Source organism: Opisthorchis viverrini (genome assembly GCF_000715545.1).
Source record: "Opisthorchis viverrini unplaced genomic scaffold opera_v5_180, whole genome shotgun sequence".
Taxonomy (NCBI): Eukaryota; Metazoa; Platyhelminthes; class Trematoda; order Opisthorchiida; family Opisthorchiidae; genus Opisthorchis; species Opisthorchis viverrini.
Window position 1 is genome coordinate 191,498 of NW_008751837.1, and position 18,986 is coordinate 210,483.

Here is an 18,986-nt window from a genome sequence, read left to right on the forward strand (position 1 = left end):
TACTTAGCTAGTGGTGAGCTCGAAACCGAAATTTCCCTGATTTCGTGTCAGAATCCAATTGAAAAACGGCCATTAACCGTGCGCTTGTTTCACGTGTGAGGCAAGCGGTTCCTAGCTCCATACGATGTAGGGTTTTGTGAACAATAGTTGGATGGAAACCTGCTTCATATCCTAACAAATGACGTCAACCAGGAAACTACACCAACTAAGAAGCTTGATCAATAAAAACTCTGAGCGGTAGTCCGGAGGTCAAAAGAAGGAAACCATGCTTCAAGGGTAATCTATTTACCGATTCTAACTGAGGGCGATTTGTGGAATACGGATATTTCAGGTGCGCTGCTTTGTTGCTGGTCTGTTCACCAAATTTGATAATTGGGTTGCAAACGTTTCATACCAACCAAGGTGATATTTTCAGTGCAGGGTTGGGTAGGTGGTGTGGCCCACTCAACGACGCATTGAGGCATATTGTAAAAAATCCTTTAATGCACGTCCAATGACTGATGATATCCACCAGGGATCTCACGTGGTACTCCTCAGCAGCTTTCCCGAGAAACGCTGAAAATTGTAGTGACGGGATGATTCAAAAGACATCCACCTAAAAATTGCCCTTGGATTTTCGCGAAAAATAACACAAGATTCTATGAAATATATAACCAGCCTATAGAACAAGTTGGGAACTCAGCGGTCTTCAAGCTTATGTTACTTGGCTGCAGGATATATTGTATAAAGTGCAGCTGGCTGAATGGTGTTCAACTCACGTTTTACTCACGTGAAAAGGGAATGAATAGTCGGCTGATGACGTCCTCGAAATGCCGCCAGTAGACGTCTTGATTTACAGGATTTGCTTATTGCGCTCAGTCGATTGCTGACAGACGTGACTGAGCTGCGGATTTTGTCAGCATGCCACGTACCGTTTTCCTCAGAGCTATCATTTGTTTTGGCAGACGTCTTCTCAGACCCATTCGGTAGTTGCTCTGAGAGAGTCAAAGTTTCCTGAATTAAGTTTTCTATTTCTTCTGTTTTACCGCCATTGGTTCCATCCTCTATGTCGAAGGAGTTAGAAACCTGGGATGACGGCACAGCCTGTGAACTTCCTTCGGAAGTGTACTCTTCCTTGGATGCATTTAAAATGGCTGGAGGCAGTTGGTGATTTGTAATGACTAGCTTTTGGCTTGAGTTTATTGAATCCGTAATTGACGGTGTAGTCAGAACGACTGGTGAAGACACAACCGGAAGATCTGAACAGGATGGGAACACTTTTTCACTTGTCTGTTGTGAAGAGACCTTTTCCTGGGGGACCTGATAACAGAAGTGATTCGGTTAGCAACGTTATGAATAGGAGACGTGAAAGTTGATACAGCAGCCATGGCAATGAAAAAACAAGCAACTTTTGGTTGTATACTCAGTTGTTACAGTAGAAATTAAAAAAGGCTTTCAACAAGGATTTTACTAGTCCAAAGCAATTTGTTTGAGTATATTTTTGTTGGTTGGTGTGTTGCGGTATAGTAAGCTATATCATCTCTGTGAAGTAACACATAGGTGGATGGAAATTCATGAGCGACTTTCCTTCGCTTGCCACCGCGGTGGTGTGTGTGTGAAGAAGTTCACTTTGGTCACAGGGCAGCTCTCAATACAAAAATGGCTCCATATCATCGCGCACATTCTGAACAAGAATGGATTTACTCACATCAAGTCCATGTGGAAACATCTCCATGGGCTGTATATCAGGGCTCAGTAGCCCAGCTGGAGTTGTCATCCAAGGAAGGTTATTGGCCGGCATGGACCTACATAAACTCACTGAATGTTAGAATGGTCCTTTCCTAGTATGAGCAATAGAGGATCCCGCTGACAACAAATGTAATTCAGTATAGGTCAGGGTAAGTCAGCCAGTGCGATTCAGCCTGGCAAAAGTGACCGTCAGGACAAAGGCCTTATCCAAGACAACCATCAGAGGCTCGTAAGAACCTCATTTCAAAAATGCACTGTTTTTTTCTAGAGTCCGAAAGTATATAAACCATTTTGCATCCCTAATGCAGAGCATCAACGTAACCGTAGACACTGAATGATTTGATGTGGTCTCTTGAACTGAGTGCCATGTGAGACTGAGAAAATTGGGCAACTCCAAACACACGTTGGAACAAACAGTTGATTCAGTAAAATTTCAAAAGAGAAACGCATCCATAAGGAACATGCGTATTATTTCCATGAATCGGTTACGTTGTTTAAATTAAAGTTGCCTCAGAACATCTCCTTTGGTCTAGTTGTTGATTCGTTGCCCATTGGATTAATGCTGTACTGCTTATCAAGGCACTTAATCCAAATATTTGGAGGGCCCTTCCGGATACCCATTTTTTAAACAGTCGACAGATTTTCAGCAACCTTATAAGTACTGCATTACAAATTTAAACAGTTCGATTCTCACAGGCTTTACTGATGTTTAGGATCCTGTACATTAGAAAAAATGAATCACCCAAAAGTTCACCGAGAGGAAGATTGTTCATATTTCTGTGGTATACGGCTCCCTTTATTAACATTTTCTGTATAGGGTCATTCGTTCCATTTAGATTACGAGTGCTTTGCTTTTCATTTTTTTTTAAGGTCACTTGAGATAAGGTGATCTGACCCACCACTAGGTTGTCTCAGCACTAAAATGATTCTGGAACTACTAACGGTCTGAAAAGTCAAGCCTTCGATTTTCGTTGCTGGAACTCACACTTTGGTCGAAATTCGCTCCATCAGTGTTCCTTTGCGAACCTAAAAGGCAGGAACTAAAGGACAGAAGATCTTTTGCTCTGAAGCGGAGGAGAGGAAATCTGGTAATTGTCTACCGTTTAGAGAGGTGTCTTTGTCTTGTTTTTAATTTTCCATTTATTTCTTGCACGTAATTAGCTGTGGGCATGTCACGAATATAAAATCATCTAGTCGAATGACTTCCGTTGGGTTACCAAAGTGGAGGTCAACGAATCTAGTTACTATGGCTACTTTCGTCGGAACAACCAGTTGATGAAGAGTTACTTTCTTCACAGTAGGCTAGTCAATCCAAGGATACCTTTTTCATAGGGTTAGGTGGAAAACCTAGCAAACAGCTAGCAGCTAGCTAGCTGGCAGCCAACTGCTTCGCTCGACAAACAGACCTACAACCAAGTAATAAGTGACCAGTTTGCAAGTTGTGCAAGTAAAAGTGGCCAAAGTTTACAAAAAACTCACCGGTTTCTTATCAGCAGCGTTTAAATCACTGCCAGTCAAAACTTGATCCTCTGTGCTACGTAAAGCTGGGACAGTTTCGCCTCTGTTAAGGTCCATTTTAGAATCTTGGAATCGATTGTTCGCTAAGGGCGGTTTCATGCGCTCCGATGGAGTACGAATCACGTGTTTGAAGTCTTCCCAGAACGGATGCAAAAATGCTGCGTATAGCTGATCGTCTGCATAATGTGTATGATAATATACCATTAGGGCTTTTGTAGCATATACTGAAGGATAGTAAAGAAAGTCCGGTTCAAGGTATACGCGGTTTAAATTTACACCTCGAGAATCACTGCGGTAGTGACCACGAACAACACCGTCGGGGTTCAATAGAGGAATGAGTTTGAACACATATTGCTTGCGCAGCTGACATGCTCTGGCATCTGTTGGTCGTAGCAGTAGTTCGAGAAGACCATTGAACACATGGCTCGACGGTGTCTCACCGGGATGAACACGAGAGGATATGAAGACAACCTGCAGATGAATGATGGGTCATATATGTATCTACTCAGAGTTGAAGTAGGGATGCAGAGAGTAGTAACAACCATGGTGGGTGAGTTAGCAGGAAAACTATTGGACTGTCTTAGAAACAAATGTTGCTACATTGATTGACGAGGGAATTTACAACAATCGGCAATGTGTTTTCGGAATCAATAACCTGTATGTGGCAATCTCTTGAATACACGGCAAACATAGGACTAGAAGAAGCCCCACGACAATAACGGAAATTAGGTTTAGGTCAAACTGGCCGAAACAAATAGAGGATATTCGAACAATACACCTCATGGATTGTAGCTCATTATCAAACCCTGTTTTAGGAACGTATATCAGCACAATCAAGGGAAACTACTCTGACCCGTTTGTGGCAAGCCGTCCAGAGTGAACAGCCTTAACTTTTACAGTCAGAGTCCATACACGGGCAGCAACTAAGATGCGGGTGCTAGCGATGTCATTTCTGCAGCTCCTTTCAGTGTACTCTAGCTTTACGCAATAGTCACTAAATTGAGCAGGCACTTCTAGGAAGGTATCTTAGCCCAGAAATGATTCAATTACATCTCCATCTCCCAAAATTGTAAACAGTACCCGGTCTCCGTTTTTCATATAATTTTGTGCACAAAGTAGAATGAACTTATAAAAATGGCTTATTAACTGTCGTCAGATTATTCTGTAGTTGACTACCAATAGGAATGAAGCATCAAGTAGCCATTATGCCCATAAGATACTTTTGAGAAATTTCTTGTAGAATAAAAAGCCTTTTAGTTGTTTTAAATGATGGTTTGTCTGCCCCTTTTGTGAAACGGCCAGAACTTACAGAGACGGCATTGGCGAGTGGAAGTAGTAAACAGTTGGGTAAACGAGATACTTAAACAAAAAGATATAGACCTCCGACCAACATCTGTCTACCTTACAGCAAGCAGGTAAGTAACAGCAATCACGTAAATGACAATTCCCCTCTGAAAATGAAAAACTTGACGAACTTATATTGTATGGAATACACAAGAGAGTTTGATTACGCGTATGCGATTCCACTCATTGTGTCGACATAATTGGGCTTGGGTTTCACGAAATTTGTAAACGAAAAACTCTCAACCGTTTTCAAGTTCATTAGAAATCATGAGACGGGAAAGGTGCTGACGACTAAGGTTTTTCACTTGTAGAACAAGCGGTTGTGTTGAACAGTCAGGTTGCAGTTTAGTTTCATATGATGCGACTGGCCCGGTATTTCGCTTCATCTTGTTTTGATTTACACATGCTGCGGGGGGCGGAAGTGTACGAAATGGACACACCGCAAAACCATTGTCCTCACTTATTTCCTCAAAATAAACGGAACGAAAATCTACGTCCTTTTATCCAGAAAGCTTTGCACAGGGAGCACGAAACAAAACTGAGTACAAGCAGAATGAACAGCAAAGCAAATTCTAATTCCTTTGGATCAGCAGATCCATTAACGAAAAATTGCTGCAAAGATTTGTGACGGGGAACGTCAAATATTTCCACCAGGAGCGTCTTCACAATAATTTTTAAGGCTCTTTCGGTGCATCTGGAGAAAACTTATTACTGGATAGTTATCATGAACTAGGGATACTATGCCAGCTTGGAAACTTGATAATCGTGGATATGATCGTCGATAATTTGGATGACAGGCATAAAGTGCGTGAAACCCACCTTTTTTCCTTCAAATTTCCACGGCCGAGGAAAGGATCGGTTGGGAAACAAAAGAGGATCGAAGTAGTCTTCTCTCTGCTCTTTGCGACCCGACCAGTCAGTGACGGTAAGTAAGTCTATTCGTCTTCCATCTAGGCTGTAGCACAGCAGTTCACGATGAAAGTAGATTTGTTGAAACAGGTCTGCACTTGTCAAACCGTCTTCAGTCGGACCAGAGACAGTCCTTCTCAGGTCAGCCTCCTTTGTGTCAGCGGATACTGTGAGGCTTGGTTTCACCTCAGTTGGAGCAGAAAACACCTGGTGGCGGAAAATCGCCTCCAAATGATCTAATTGGCGCTGTGTTTCTGTATATGACCAAGGAAAACTAAACGCGAAATAGGTTGAACTTCCACGCGGATCGATAAACCGATGAACAAAGGTGAGATTGAATTGTCCGTCAACAATTTCCCATGCAGGTCTGTCTCGAATGCGTTGCCATCTGAATATGAACGGAAGAAAAAGTCAATCGTCTAAAGTTTAACCACTAAAGTTTTCTGTTGATAGGATCTGGAAGGCGTCTTGCTATTGGATATGAGAACAACTGTTTTAAAAATATCCGACTTGTTGGCCGCTGATTTCAAGTAGAACAAGTGTCGAAAAACCAGGGCATCGTATGCTAATGGTTCCGGAGAAAAGTAATTTTCAAGACAGCTCGATTAGAAACGATCGTTTAATATACGAGGCGGACGAAAATTCTGGGTGACTGACTTTCACTTCACAGGAGTCAGGTAGCCTTTGACGAGTAGGAGGGCTGAGATGTCTCTCAGACCAAGACTACTAAGATCGGTAACAGATAACTTACCGTACTCCGTAGAAATTCTACAATTTAGCCATTGACTCCAACGTATCTATTATATAAACTAAAAAAAATATTAATAGTTGGGATTTCGTCGTGTAAGTTAAGCCAAGGTTTGCGAAAAAGCCGGGTCACTGTACAGCTGTTCCATTCATGTGGGAATCGTCAGCAATACGCACCTCATGAAACTCTAGTATAGAATCTCATACCCACGACCTCCCGGTTAGTAGTTTGAATAATTAATCGTTCAGACATGGACTGTTGGACAACAAGATTGTTGGCTCCCACATAGACAGGATACAGCGCCACTCGCCCTTCAATCTAAAAAACGAATCACGTGGTCATTTATTGACTGAGTGACTTCTCAGACGAAATCTTCATTTGTCTTGTGAACTTATTCATCTTCTCAGGCAATTATTGATTAATGGTACTATGAAGAGGTCTGGTAATTTTCAGTTGAGACCTTTCCTGTAAATAAAAAAATGCTGGATAACTTGTCCTCAGACTACGACTTTCCATCTTTCGTGAGAACGATCAAATGCTGAAGTTTATCACTTTAAATACGGGATTCCCTCCAAGGACTAACTTTATTCGTTGGCTTATAATAACATTTTGCTGTGATACAGAGTTGTAGTAGCATAGTTACCACATTATATTATAGCGCTGTTAACAGTGAACCAGGTATCGCTGTAGGAATGTGTGGTTGTATTACTGGAGCTGTGTACAATAACCGAAACATGCTCCGAATCCAAACTCCTAAGTTGAAGAGTTCATTTAGAACTTACACAAAAATCATCTCAACTGGGCGCTTACTAGTAATGCAAGGGTTCATTTATCAAGAAGTGACTGATTAACTGTCTATCGTACTCCAGGACGATATCGTTTCCCGCCTCACCGAAACATGCACACCAGGCACTCACTGACTAGCTTGACAAACGTTCGTTATCATTCAGCTCAAGGGGGGTCGGTGATCCGCTTCAAAATCGAGTGTACAAATTCATAATTGTCGTCCGCAATTCACTCAATAGGACAATTGTCTGATAATGACAAGACTAATGGTTTTGTACCCATCCTAAAAATGCAGTTTATTTCATAATACGATTGACTGAAGTTTGCATTCGAATTATTAAGGTTATCCAAAAGCCGGAAGAAATCCCCTTCATTATGTTCTCAAAGTGGTGTTGAGCATTCAGATGGATAAAGACCACTCACTTGGAAAAAAACTAAAAACAGCACAGCGTTGTCTAAGTGCATTCGAATTATTAAGGTTATCCAAAAGCCGGAAGAAATCCCCTTCATTATGTTCTCAAAGTGGTGTTGAGCATTCAGATGGATAAAGACCACTCACTTGGAAAAAAACTAAAAACAGCACAGCCTCAGTTGTCTAAGCATGGATTGGAACAGGGTGAAAATTGTGTTCGGGACTTTTGGACCGTCATCTTAGTATAGCGTCCGACTTTTATTCCGTGGCAAGTAGCTATTTAATAGTGGAGCCCTTTCAGCTATTGTGGGCCATCAAACCACCAGAAATCACAAATAATCTCCAACCATCAGGGTTTCCATATTTTGTTGGCGCAATCTGGGGCCAGAGATTACATTTTGTGGTTGGAGATAAAACATTGCCATAATTCTGAGGACATAATTGGTTACTTGAGCTTTCAAGGTGCAAATTAATGCTGTTCAGTGTTCCGCACGCCATAAACGACATTTTTATGAAGGTCTGTAAATTTGGGGATAATGACGACTGTGCCTCTGTGGCCTGATTATAATGGCATCACCTAAAGAACATGTTTTCTGGACGTCAGTGAAGAATGACATCGTTCAGCGGAAGCATTTACCTTGAATACTGCATTCAGAGTGACAGAAGCTGCAGCCGAATGCACAGTTTCCCCAGTCAGCGCACGCAATTGAATTCCGTACACCAAAAATGAGCAACCGAAGAAACAATAGTGTTTTCTTTATTTCCGTGCTGGCCCAAGATTTGGTAAATTTAATGCTCAAGAAGGCTGTCCAAGAATTGTTCCGATCGAGAATTAAGGACAAAGGCTTATCGCACGCTTCCGCATTGGAGTTATGGCGGTTTACTCAAGTGTGTCCTTTTATATGGCGTTTGCCAATTTTCATAGACTGAGTACATCAGATACCCAGTACTACTGAATATACACGGAGGAGACATGCCAGTTCAATACGAACATTACTTGTTGTCACTGGGTCAGTAGCACCAACAGGCATTGGTGTAACTCAGTTAAACCCAGAGTAAAACGACGAAACAAGAGAACTAATCGCGGTAATGTATTTTGCGGTTACAACCAAATTAGTGATAACCTAGTCTAAGGGCTTCATAATTTCGTGTCCCAGCTTGGTTATCTCCAGCGTGTCCAAGCTTACGAATGTCAGTTACTTTCTCTGCTACTTGCGGTTCGTGGTTTACCAAATATATTTGACTTGTCTAACAGAACGTCCACCAATATTCTGTCCGCCTCTGTTCGCTGGTTCGTTACTTGATCCAGCATTCACACTTAGTGCAATCTGATTTCCTGTTGGCCGTATGTTGACCGAAGGCTTAAGAATTCCTAAAAAGACCATCGCGGTTTTATCGCGGGTTACCTACCTAATCATCATTGAGGTGATCACAGAAATTCTCCTAATCGCAATCAGGCATATTATTGAGGTAGTCTGGAACCTTAGCTCATTATTGCAGCCAGGAAGTATTCTAACTAATCAGTACGACGCCGAAACTTTGAAAATCTGGTTCCACCCGGAAGGTAAAACTCATAAACGTTCGTTGTCTGCTTTCGATTCCGCTGCATTCGGTACATCCGTTGGCACTTCGTTTCCTGATGAGTAATTTCAGTCGAAAGGGAATCGAAAAATCAGCCACTTCATCCAACTCGGTACAATCAACGAAACTTTTCCTATACTCCATCAGTACACGCTTATCTTAAAAGTAAGCAAATCTATGTTTGCAAAGCAGGGAAACAAGACATAGCTGGTCACTACAAACTCCAACAATACGTACTTTACTTTTCTTCTTGATGTTAAACGGCTGCTAAGCGAACGCAACTTTAGTACGGTCATATTACTTACAAGTCGCAGAATTTCGCTTGAATATTCTCACAATTAGACGAACTAATATCTGTTCGAGCAGACGGCCTTCACGAACGTCACATGCACGTTCGTGATAGTGTGGTAATATATGATAATTCCTAGTATTCATCCTGTGTTAGTGGGGCAGCCCCAGCCTGAATTAGGGACATGGCCTTAAAGGTGAATGACTAATGAGCTCCACTAAGTGTTAAGCTGTGGTCTGACGCCTCATCGTTAGCGCAGATCCTTTAAAAAAATCCCTTGTGATGAACGAATAGACAAGGAAGAGTCACTATGCAAATGAATGGCTGTGTATTTCCTAACTGACTTTCCTGAAATAGGTACCAGTAACTCTTCCCAAAAACGGTCATCGAGCTTCACTGTGATTGTATCCAAGGTTAGCAGTAATTCATAAACATGAGAATTTTCGGTCTTCAAATTTATCTTGGAGCATAATGGTCTGGTGGAAAAGGTGAATATTTCATTCCGGTTTCGTCAAACAGGTCTAAACAAATCAACTTAATGTTGAAAGAGGATGATTGTATTCTTGGATATTGAAACACAAAATGTTAAATGGCCGTAACATTCAGACTATGATTACTTTCACCAGTGACACCGTGTATTTTGAGCATATGTGAATAACAGAATCCACACCAGACCGCTTCAATGGGTTCTTCGTTCCCTTGGTTGACGGTAGGGTGGATTTTTGAAGCAAAAATGTTTTTTTTCATAGCAAGATTCACATTTTGTCCAGGTGTGCCTGGTAGTTTGTGATTGGATACTAACCAGAATGGAAAAAAATCGTGAGTACTTGACTTAGCACTGATATGGCCGTCACAGGAAAACAGCATCCTTACTACGATACCCTTACGGCAACATTTGTCAAAATACTTGCGATAGAAAGTAACCATAATGGAGCAACTCTACTCTTGAATGCTTAATGTGAGTGCTAAATATGACAAGTAATCCATGAGAACACCGCGAACTCGCTTTGAGAACTACAGGACATCCCACCAGCATTCAGTTGGTGGAGCCGGCAGGGAACCAGAGTGCACAATGTGTGAATACTGAACCATGTAATGAACAACCAAACAGAGGCTGACGATATATTGGTGGACATTATGTTAGACGCAGATCTGGTAATCCACAAGCTCCACAAGCAACAAACAAACCAGTTGACATTCGTAAGCTTCGACAGATACAAAAACCGAATTCTTTAATACAATCAACAGATATATAAGTTAGTATGCTAGATATTGCCGGTAATTGATTCTATTCATATATTAGAAGGCGAGATATGAGGCCCGTAATTCTGAAAAATAGAGGGTAGCATTTTAACCCACCGTATACAGTGGTCTCTTAAGTAGAAAATTACCAGTGAATCCAGATCACAGTGGCCATAATTGGCGAAATTAACCAATCCCATCGCTTTCTACAATGCCCAAATAAGCCTAAAGTCAAATATTGGACTTGATGACAAGTTGTATATTTTAGTTTTTAGGTGTTCCCTTTCACTATTCGTTGTCTGATCTCGGCTGAACAGTATTTGACATACGTGCCAAAGCGTGCAGTTGTTTCCCTATTTCTGTTTGCGAGAAGTCTTGTCAGATTGCAGGTTCGTTTCCGTCCTCTTTAGGAATTTTTGGCATTGTGAACGTCACTCATTTGTTAAAGGCTGCAGAACCAGGGCCTTTATGGAAGAGACTTTATATTCAGGAAAAGGATGGATCCGGAGGAACAGTGCAAAGCAGTGCATTAACAATTTTGACAGTTTTTGTTTATTTATCTTAGGTCACCGTTCCGAAAATGATATTTGTTTTACGGTTACAACGATAACAGGTTGTCTGTCATGGTCCGTTGGATTGGTGGTGGATGTCCTCTCTTATGCACATACCTGTCGATGCGTAATTTGTATTCGGAAATGAAACCAACAGAAATCGCTCGCCAAATAACTGAGATCTGGATGGATGTTCAAAACTGCGCTTCAATTTTACTCACCTGTGATACAAATTTTGCATCTTTAAGAACATGTAAGTGGGGGTTGATTTCTGCATTATTCCAAAAGACCTTTGATGACTGTCCTTTTGTCCGACCTATCTGCTACGCATTAGTGTATAGTTAAAAGACTTTTAAAGCAACATTCAGGGGAACCTAATTCGGCCAGCTCACTTGTTTTACTAGAACGATTGAATGCAGTAGACGCTTCCAAATAAAAATAAGGATGCACTCAAACGTTTAGGGATCGCATTATTAATGTGATGATTCATGAAAGGTATGTTTATGCTATCACTCTTCCAAAAAAACAGTTTTCATCGTCCTCTATCGCTTACCTTGTGGTGGTCTTCTTCTAAAGTAACTCAGAAATGCTGGGCTTATTTCCGTAAGTTCAGTTGAACGAGGCGTGTAGACAATGTACAGCTAATTCGCCACTTTTGAAAATGATTATCGGTGCGCAGCCTACAAAATTTTGGTTGAAGCTTACCCATAGCCTTCCGGAGAGTAGCTAAGTACTACAATATTGTATAAGGAACGACTGGTGAGTAGCACGGAAGGCTTGTGCCTACACTAGTTATATCATCATTATAATTCAAGCACTCAGTTTACGCCATATGATCTGTTGTTGGTCAGTTCCTTGTGTGACGGCTTTACAAATAAGAAGCCAGGAACTCATGGTAGACTTTCTTTCTGTAACCATATTGTGTTCAGGTTGTGGGTGTTTAGAAAAAAGACAGTTCGGCAAATCGCTCTTTTTGTGAATGTTAGCTCTCCTGAAGTGCCGAGGGTTTCTTTTTGATAATCAGCCAAGGCGTTTTCTGTTTCTTGAGCAAACGAAAAGTCTAAAGGAGCCAAAATCCAGCACGGTGCGCAAAAGACTCATACAGCTACTAGCATGCACCATACGCCTAATAAATTATAGACTAAGTAGACGACTTTTGACAAGCGATGCAACGAAGCAGAGGCGAAGAATTGAAAGGCCTAGAGTTATTCTAGTATGCTTCAGTGATGGAGATGCTTCTTATTTTGTTTAGCACTTGAGTTTGTACACACTCCGCGCGGCTGAGGTTGGCGACTATCTGGCGTTTCGCCACCGATCGTCACACCATCAATGTGTGGTTGAGTTGATGCCTTCCCGTACCTGCATCCATATGTGTAGTTTCTAAAACCGTGAGTAATTAGTGAGCTGCGGGAACGATTTGTCGAAATTTTATCAACTGCTAAAGATACGTAATGTATTATGATGCGCATTCCATGAACTCAACGGTTTTTTCTACGGTGTTCTTCGTTCGAATGCAAAAAATGTGGACCACAATGCACCACAACTCCTAAACGGACCAATGAAATTACTATAAGCCTCTCTTGGTCAGCTATTCATATCAAGAAATAACAAATGCTCTTTTGAAAACCATACGAATGCCAGCAAGTGCAGAAGTACTCACCCAAACACGATTGGTTAAGAGACGTTTCCAAGCAAATTGCTACACTCCATGGACAGATGAACAACCATCCGATCCGCATCATATAAATGTGTCTCTCAAAGCCTATTACCTCTCCGTTACATTTGGTAACTCCCCTGTACCTTATATACAAATGTTATGGGAAGGACACATTTAAGGTGTCAAGATTCCTGAGTAAATACAACCGGATCACCAAAGACAAGTGTCGCCAAAAAGTTCGGTTACTTGTAATTTATTTTGCATCCATTCTCGGAGTTTTCCTTGATAGGTAGTAAGAGTTCATAAGGTACAACCTAGGTGAATAAGTTTGCGTGTTTTTCCCTGTGTCCTCAGAAATTAGTTTGGTCCTGCAAAAAACAGAGTGGCCGCCTGAAAACTTTGCCCAGTCTGGCAAAATCGCCCGACCAATCGTTCTCTCAACTCGAGTTTCAGGAAGACCGCAATTTGCGAATGATCCAGTTTGGCGCTTGGTGATCCCTGAGCTTTTATCTGGTAGTACTTGGATTATCGGACATCAATCATTCAAAATATCAACATATAGCAGTCATGGGAATAAGAAATGCGCTTCTTCTAAGAGTAAATTGTGTTTAGCACTGTTTAAACGGTAATCTAAAGGCAGAAATCTTAAAGGAAATGTTTCTCTCCGCGAGGGTCGACAAATCATGCAGAATTCCTGACATTACGCGAGTGCATACCTCCAAGATTTTCACCGTTACTTTTACTACATTTCCATCAACTGATGGCAACAAACAAATTGACCATAAAAGGTCCGTGCGTTATTTGAAACCTTCTACTTAGAACAGTTAATTTTTTCTATAAAAAAACAGTGTTTCTTTTGGAAACGACCGACATGCATGCGGTTCTTAGGTTAGTTCTTGGCTCGTCAAGAACGCATTTTTTATAAAGGAATAAAATTAATTTAAGCTATACGTATGAATGCGCAAGTGGCGCTTTAACTTATAGGTTAAGAAATAGATTCATTACAACTTGTAATGACAACATTGTCAAACAAACCGTTTATTGTAAGACTGAAACCAAGCCACATAAAACAATATGTCTACAAAGTAAGATAAAAGTAATTACCGGTGTTATTGCTCACGGAAATCAACAAGTTAACAGCAAATGTTTAAATTTAACAAAACTTGAACAACGGATGTTCATTTCGCTTGTTGCGAGCGTCAAACGTAGCAATATGAATAACTTAGTAGTTTTGAGGTAACATTTTAAATATTTAAAAAAAATATCTGCACTGCTGACCCATCGGACAAAGAGAACCCGGAATTTGTCAAAACAAATGAAAGTGGAATCAAAGGAAATTGTTTTTAGCAGTTCTAAGAAAAATGCGGGAGGGAAAATGCGACGCAGCTAACAGAGTATACACTTTGAAGATGATCTACTGCTGCCATGTTGCATCAAAGAACTTTGGCAGATAAGATCATTTTTTCTGATAACAGAACACTACAAAATTTGGTCAGATACTAGTTACTGGAGTTTACATAACTTCCAGTTGTATAACGTAGATAGGTAGTGTACAAAAACTGTGATTGTGAGTCCTTCATTCGTAATATTTTAATAGCTTTCACTCAGATGTTTAGTACAATTTTGAACCCTATAGGTCAATGAAACACATTACCGTCTTCCGAATGAAAATTTATTTCAGCAAACTTCAATCGTGGCTTGAAAGTAGTATCAAAACTTGACTATTCAATTTTAACTGCTTTATACGTCTTTAAAGCACTTTCCATAACTTTCAGTCTGTATAAGTGTACCAGCTTGTTATTTTCTTGAATCTGTTTGCTTTTTCTACCTAAGTGTCAGTTAAATCGACTTGCATTATTGTTAGGCACGTTATAAGCGTGACTATGGTTCATTTGCGCTGTACTAATTTTTATGACTTCAACACGAATTTTTCCCTTGGCGTTGAATTCAGTTCTCTGATGTGCATTGAACTGTAACTATTAAACACTACCTCTTTCGCCTATAATAGCTGGTCCGCGTTTTAATTTTAATTTATGACACACAAGTAGTTGTGCTGTGTCACGGGATACGGACGGTAACCCCCATTTCGAGGAGAAATTTCAACATACAGAACGAAAATGCAATTTTGTATCCATTTAAGTACTCACAAACCTCGGCCTCGTAAAACTTATTTTATCCAATTTTTGCCTTCTCTTCTATCGGAACGTCTACTGATGCCCTTCTGGTCTTTATTTCATGTAATTCGTTGGTCCTTCGCAAGGCTTGCAAGTTTACTTTACCTTTTATTTACACTTGCGAGTGCGGTTCTATTTGACTAAGCATGTTACTTTTAGTTGTCATCGGTTGGTTACTTAGCTATGTCACTGATTAGTATTTCTTTGATTTCGAGGCTTGAAACCGGCTGTGCACATTCCTGTTCATCTTTGTGCGTATTTTTCATGTGTCTCCCGTGACGCCCCAAGATGATTGTGCGGGATATTCAACTTTGCTACACCGCCCAAAGCCCTCTGCATTAGTCTGCAAGTTATCGTCGTCAGTTCCATCACAAGTTACTTTCAATAGCTCGAGAGATTAATTGATTGTGATAATCTTGCCGTTGCGTCTCTTCTAAGTTATTTTCGGACATTTGTGCGTTGATGATCAACGGACGATCTTATGTATCTTATTTCGTTTGCAGCGCAGGACATTTAGTGAAATCAGCCCCATTTGATACTGTGAAACAACTTAAACCATCACAAAGTTTGACTGACAGCACTGCCAGTGACGTACCTATTATAAAAATGTCTCGGATTTACTTTTCTTTAGCCGTTGAATTTATATAATGCACGCATTAAGAAGACGCATTCGGGTCTTCCTTTTGTTCAACAAGTTTGAGCCATGTCACTCTAAGGCCGGTTTCTTAGTAGTGAAAAAGAAGCTTCAAGATAACCGATGAAACGCCCTTGGCGTCAAAAGGGCATACGTCTGTATTTAACATGAGTCAGTTGGCTAAGACCATCTTAAAGAGTAGATCCAAGGTTCAGCCTCAGGATCTGTTCATTAAGCTTTTTTATTGACTTATTTTTGTGCCTGCCCAGCAAGAACTTACAAGCAGATTTCTTTAAGGAAGCTCCGTGGACATTTACAACGAATAACAACGAAAAGAGACCAAATTATCTACCATACGGTGCGTTCCCCTGACCTTTTTAGAGGAGGTATGGTGACACATACTTAAGCTTCTCAATCTATATCAGAGTGATGAGCAACTAGGGGCAAGTCGGTAGGCTTTCCAAGGTCATCTGATACCGCTCATACTTGTGCCTTTTGGATGAAGTGCCTTGCGTAAGCTGCAGTTAAAGTTGCCACTTCTGTAGATTTGGACTACTTAAATATAATGGATGGTCTTCATTGTGCTTATCAAGTAGAAAAATGACGACAGTATCAATTTTTGGTCTCAGTTTTTTATTGAAGTTTGTCGCGTGTTATGGTAACAACTTTAAATTACCATCCATCAAAAAGAAAGCGGATCTTCAGATATTATGTTTGCTAATCAGCTTTCAGCAGTCTTTGAACTAAGCTAAGTGTGGATCATATTAATGTCTCCAGGAATTATTGTTAGAAAGGTGTTTTGAAAGTCCACTGCAAAACACACTTTTGTAAGCTATAGATACACTCAAATATTTGTTTGAAACTTTATAATATCAGTGTGCTTTGTTATCGGTTTGGGATCCAAGCCGTTTGCGTTTTCCATGCCCTCGCGGCTCTACCGAAAGTAGAGTATCTCTTTAGAATGATTTGAAGGCATGGCTTCCTGCACTTGAAGTTAAAGTTTAATTGCTTGATCTAAAATTGTTTTATGATGTCAAACAGAGGAATAAAAAATGAAAAATTTTGGTTTGGATCTCGCCGCTACTTGTGTCTCACAGGCAGCAGCGAACTGACTTAAAGGCGACTCATATTTTCTCTAAAGGTCATCGTAAAGTAAAGAACTAAGTCTGATTTGTTGCCACACATAAAAAACTTTAATACCTGCTCACAATGTACTTGTAAATGTTTGCAAGTCTACCTGAGCAATGGAAGCCTCCCAAATGATTTAGAATTCCCTTGAAGCACAGGCTGTCCTTCATTATCTAATGATAGTAACTTCGTCATCGTGAACTTAGCGAAATTCATTTAAAGTTGCACGTGATGTGGAATCAGGATCCAACTTAGGTTGACCTCATTGCTACTTATGCAATATTTCCTAATTGAGGTCTCATTTGTCCACAATACATATAGCTATAATTTTTTTCAAACGGATTTAGCTTGTCCGAAAGGACAAAAGGCAGCCCAGCAGCACCAGTGTCTCACTAAGCCAGAGACTTCAGGGCACATCGCAAATTGTTGCCGCCACTAACCACTGTAAAAAAAACCAGGTACCAGTCCTCATTTAATCACAGGCAATCCACAAAGCCCCTCTTGCGATATATAGGGTCCCCTCTGGTTCTACGGAACTCCGATGATCTCCTTATCCAAGTAACTCTGGACACAGTCAAATCATTCTCCGATATTTACGCATTTGCTTCTAAATCTAATATGAAGTCCTTGAAATCAGAAACAACGCCTATTCAGCCTCAAGTTGATAGAGCTTTCAAAGAAAACAATGTAAAACTGCTCACATTGTGTGAACCTGGCAGAAACAGGTAGAAAGAACATCCACCCCAACGGCTCTACGTGTTCTAATATGCTACCATCTTTTTCTTTTGTCTTTATTCTTTGTGGTCCTTTCAGTAGTGTAGAAAAGAATCAAAATCTATCTGATTTGGAGGGAACTGATTTTTCAGACTGATTCAGATATTTTCCTACCACTCTAACGCATATTCCTTATAACTTTACCCTCGTACTCTCAGAACGCCATGTTCAAGCCCCCTCCCTTAGCGCTCCTAAACGTAAAGTTGACCACTACACCTACAAATACATCACCTAAGTACCGCCCTTGTGCTAGACCCAACCCGATAAAAATTATGCACCGGAGGAATGTGCCACGAAATAAGATGAAACTAGCCTCAACTATCTCTATCACGTTATTATTAACACTTATTCTTACTGTGTCAGGGATGCTGAAACCACATATCACTGACCGGTGGTGGAGCCTAGTCTCCCTTCTCCGCTTTCAGTTTTCACTTTACAGCTTATAATAATGACGCCACAACAAATCGAGTCATAGTCCCTGGCTTCCTACTGCAGGGAGGAGCTACTGAAACTTTTGAACTTATCCTCAGAGACAAGTTCAAAACGTAATTAACAAGGAGCATTTTTGGAGCCAGTCGTAGGTGTGCACGAACAATAACTTCACGGACATCTGATGAGACGCCTAACAGCTACAATAACGAGCACGTGTAAGCTGAACATGTAGTGTTTTTTTTCCACGTGCTAAGAACTAAAATTTGTAGCAACTGAGAAATGTATGTACAAGCTTACCTAGACTGAGATAGGGTCGAGCGGCATACTCTATAGAGTGGAGAGTATCCCTGACTGTAAATCTTTGCTTGTTTGTTCATGTTCATTATTGTTATACGTATCAACTTCCCAGGGGTATATCCTCGGACGAAGAAGTGAAACCAGGTACGATTTCCATTTTCAAACTGCGTTCCTGCACAGTCTGGTATAGTCCAAACCTTGAAATCGTAGTCCACCTTAAGTTCATAGATTCCAACGTTTCCACATTGGTTCCCATTCGTGGTAATGTTATTTTTTCCAGAAAGGTTGTGTCGTTTGTTTACATTGCTCATAGAAGACAGAGGACCCTCTGTTTCATTTGATACTTCCTCAACTCGACCAAGGTTTCCGGTGTCAAAATTTGAGGAAAAATAAAGCCCCCCACTTTCGCACTCCATTTCATTTTATGCATGTGTACTATCCATGTAAGTCATTAGACCATTTAACAAATACAGATGCTATTCAACCTAGAGACTCAAATTCACCGATTGAAATAAACAAGTCCAAGTTCTAATTAGTTCACGGGCTTTTACAATCTGCTCGAGGCTCTCTCTTGGACGTGGGTGGATTGTATGCTCTTTTGCCTGAAAAGAACCAACATGCTTGAAGCTTCCAAGCTGGGTTGCTTCGTTAGTTGAATAATCACTCCGAGGTCTGATCTATGAAGAGGACGCCCTAGTAACGGATTTCACGGATTCATGCGCAGGATCGAGGCTTTTACCCAAGTCTCCCGGGTCGGTTTTGTTCTCGTCGGTCAGTGGCTG

The 18,986-nt window shown here is 40.8% G+C and overlaps 1 protein-coding gene across 1 annotated transcript in view; it reads right to left on the bottom strand.

The window, feature by feature from the left end:
* The window catches only part of T265_07675 (hypothetical protein), a gene marked incomplete at both ends in the record, with an annotated part of 54,365 nt that extends 35,713 nt beyond the window's left edge, over positions 1 to 18,652 (bottom strand). Inside the window, 4 exons of the mRNA XM_009173254.1 lie at positions 770 to 1,299; positions 3,208 to 3,717; positions 5,410 to 5,887; positions 18,205 to 18,652. Of these exons, the coding sequence (XP_009171518.1) occupies positions 770 to 1,299; positions 3,208 to 3,717; positions 5,410 to 5,887; positions 18,205 to 18,620 (1,934 nt within the window). The remainder of the gene's footprint in view (positions 1 to 769; positions 1,300 to 3,207; positions 3,718 to 5,409; positions 5,888 to 18,204) is intronic.
* Between the last annotated feature and the right edge of the window lie 334 nt (positions 18,653 to 18,986).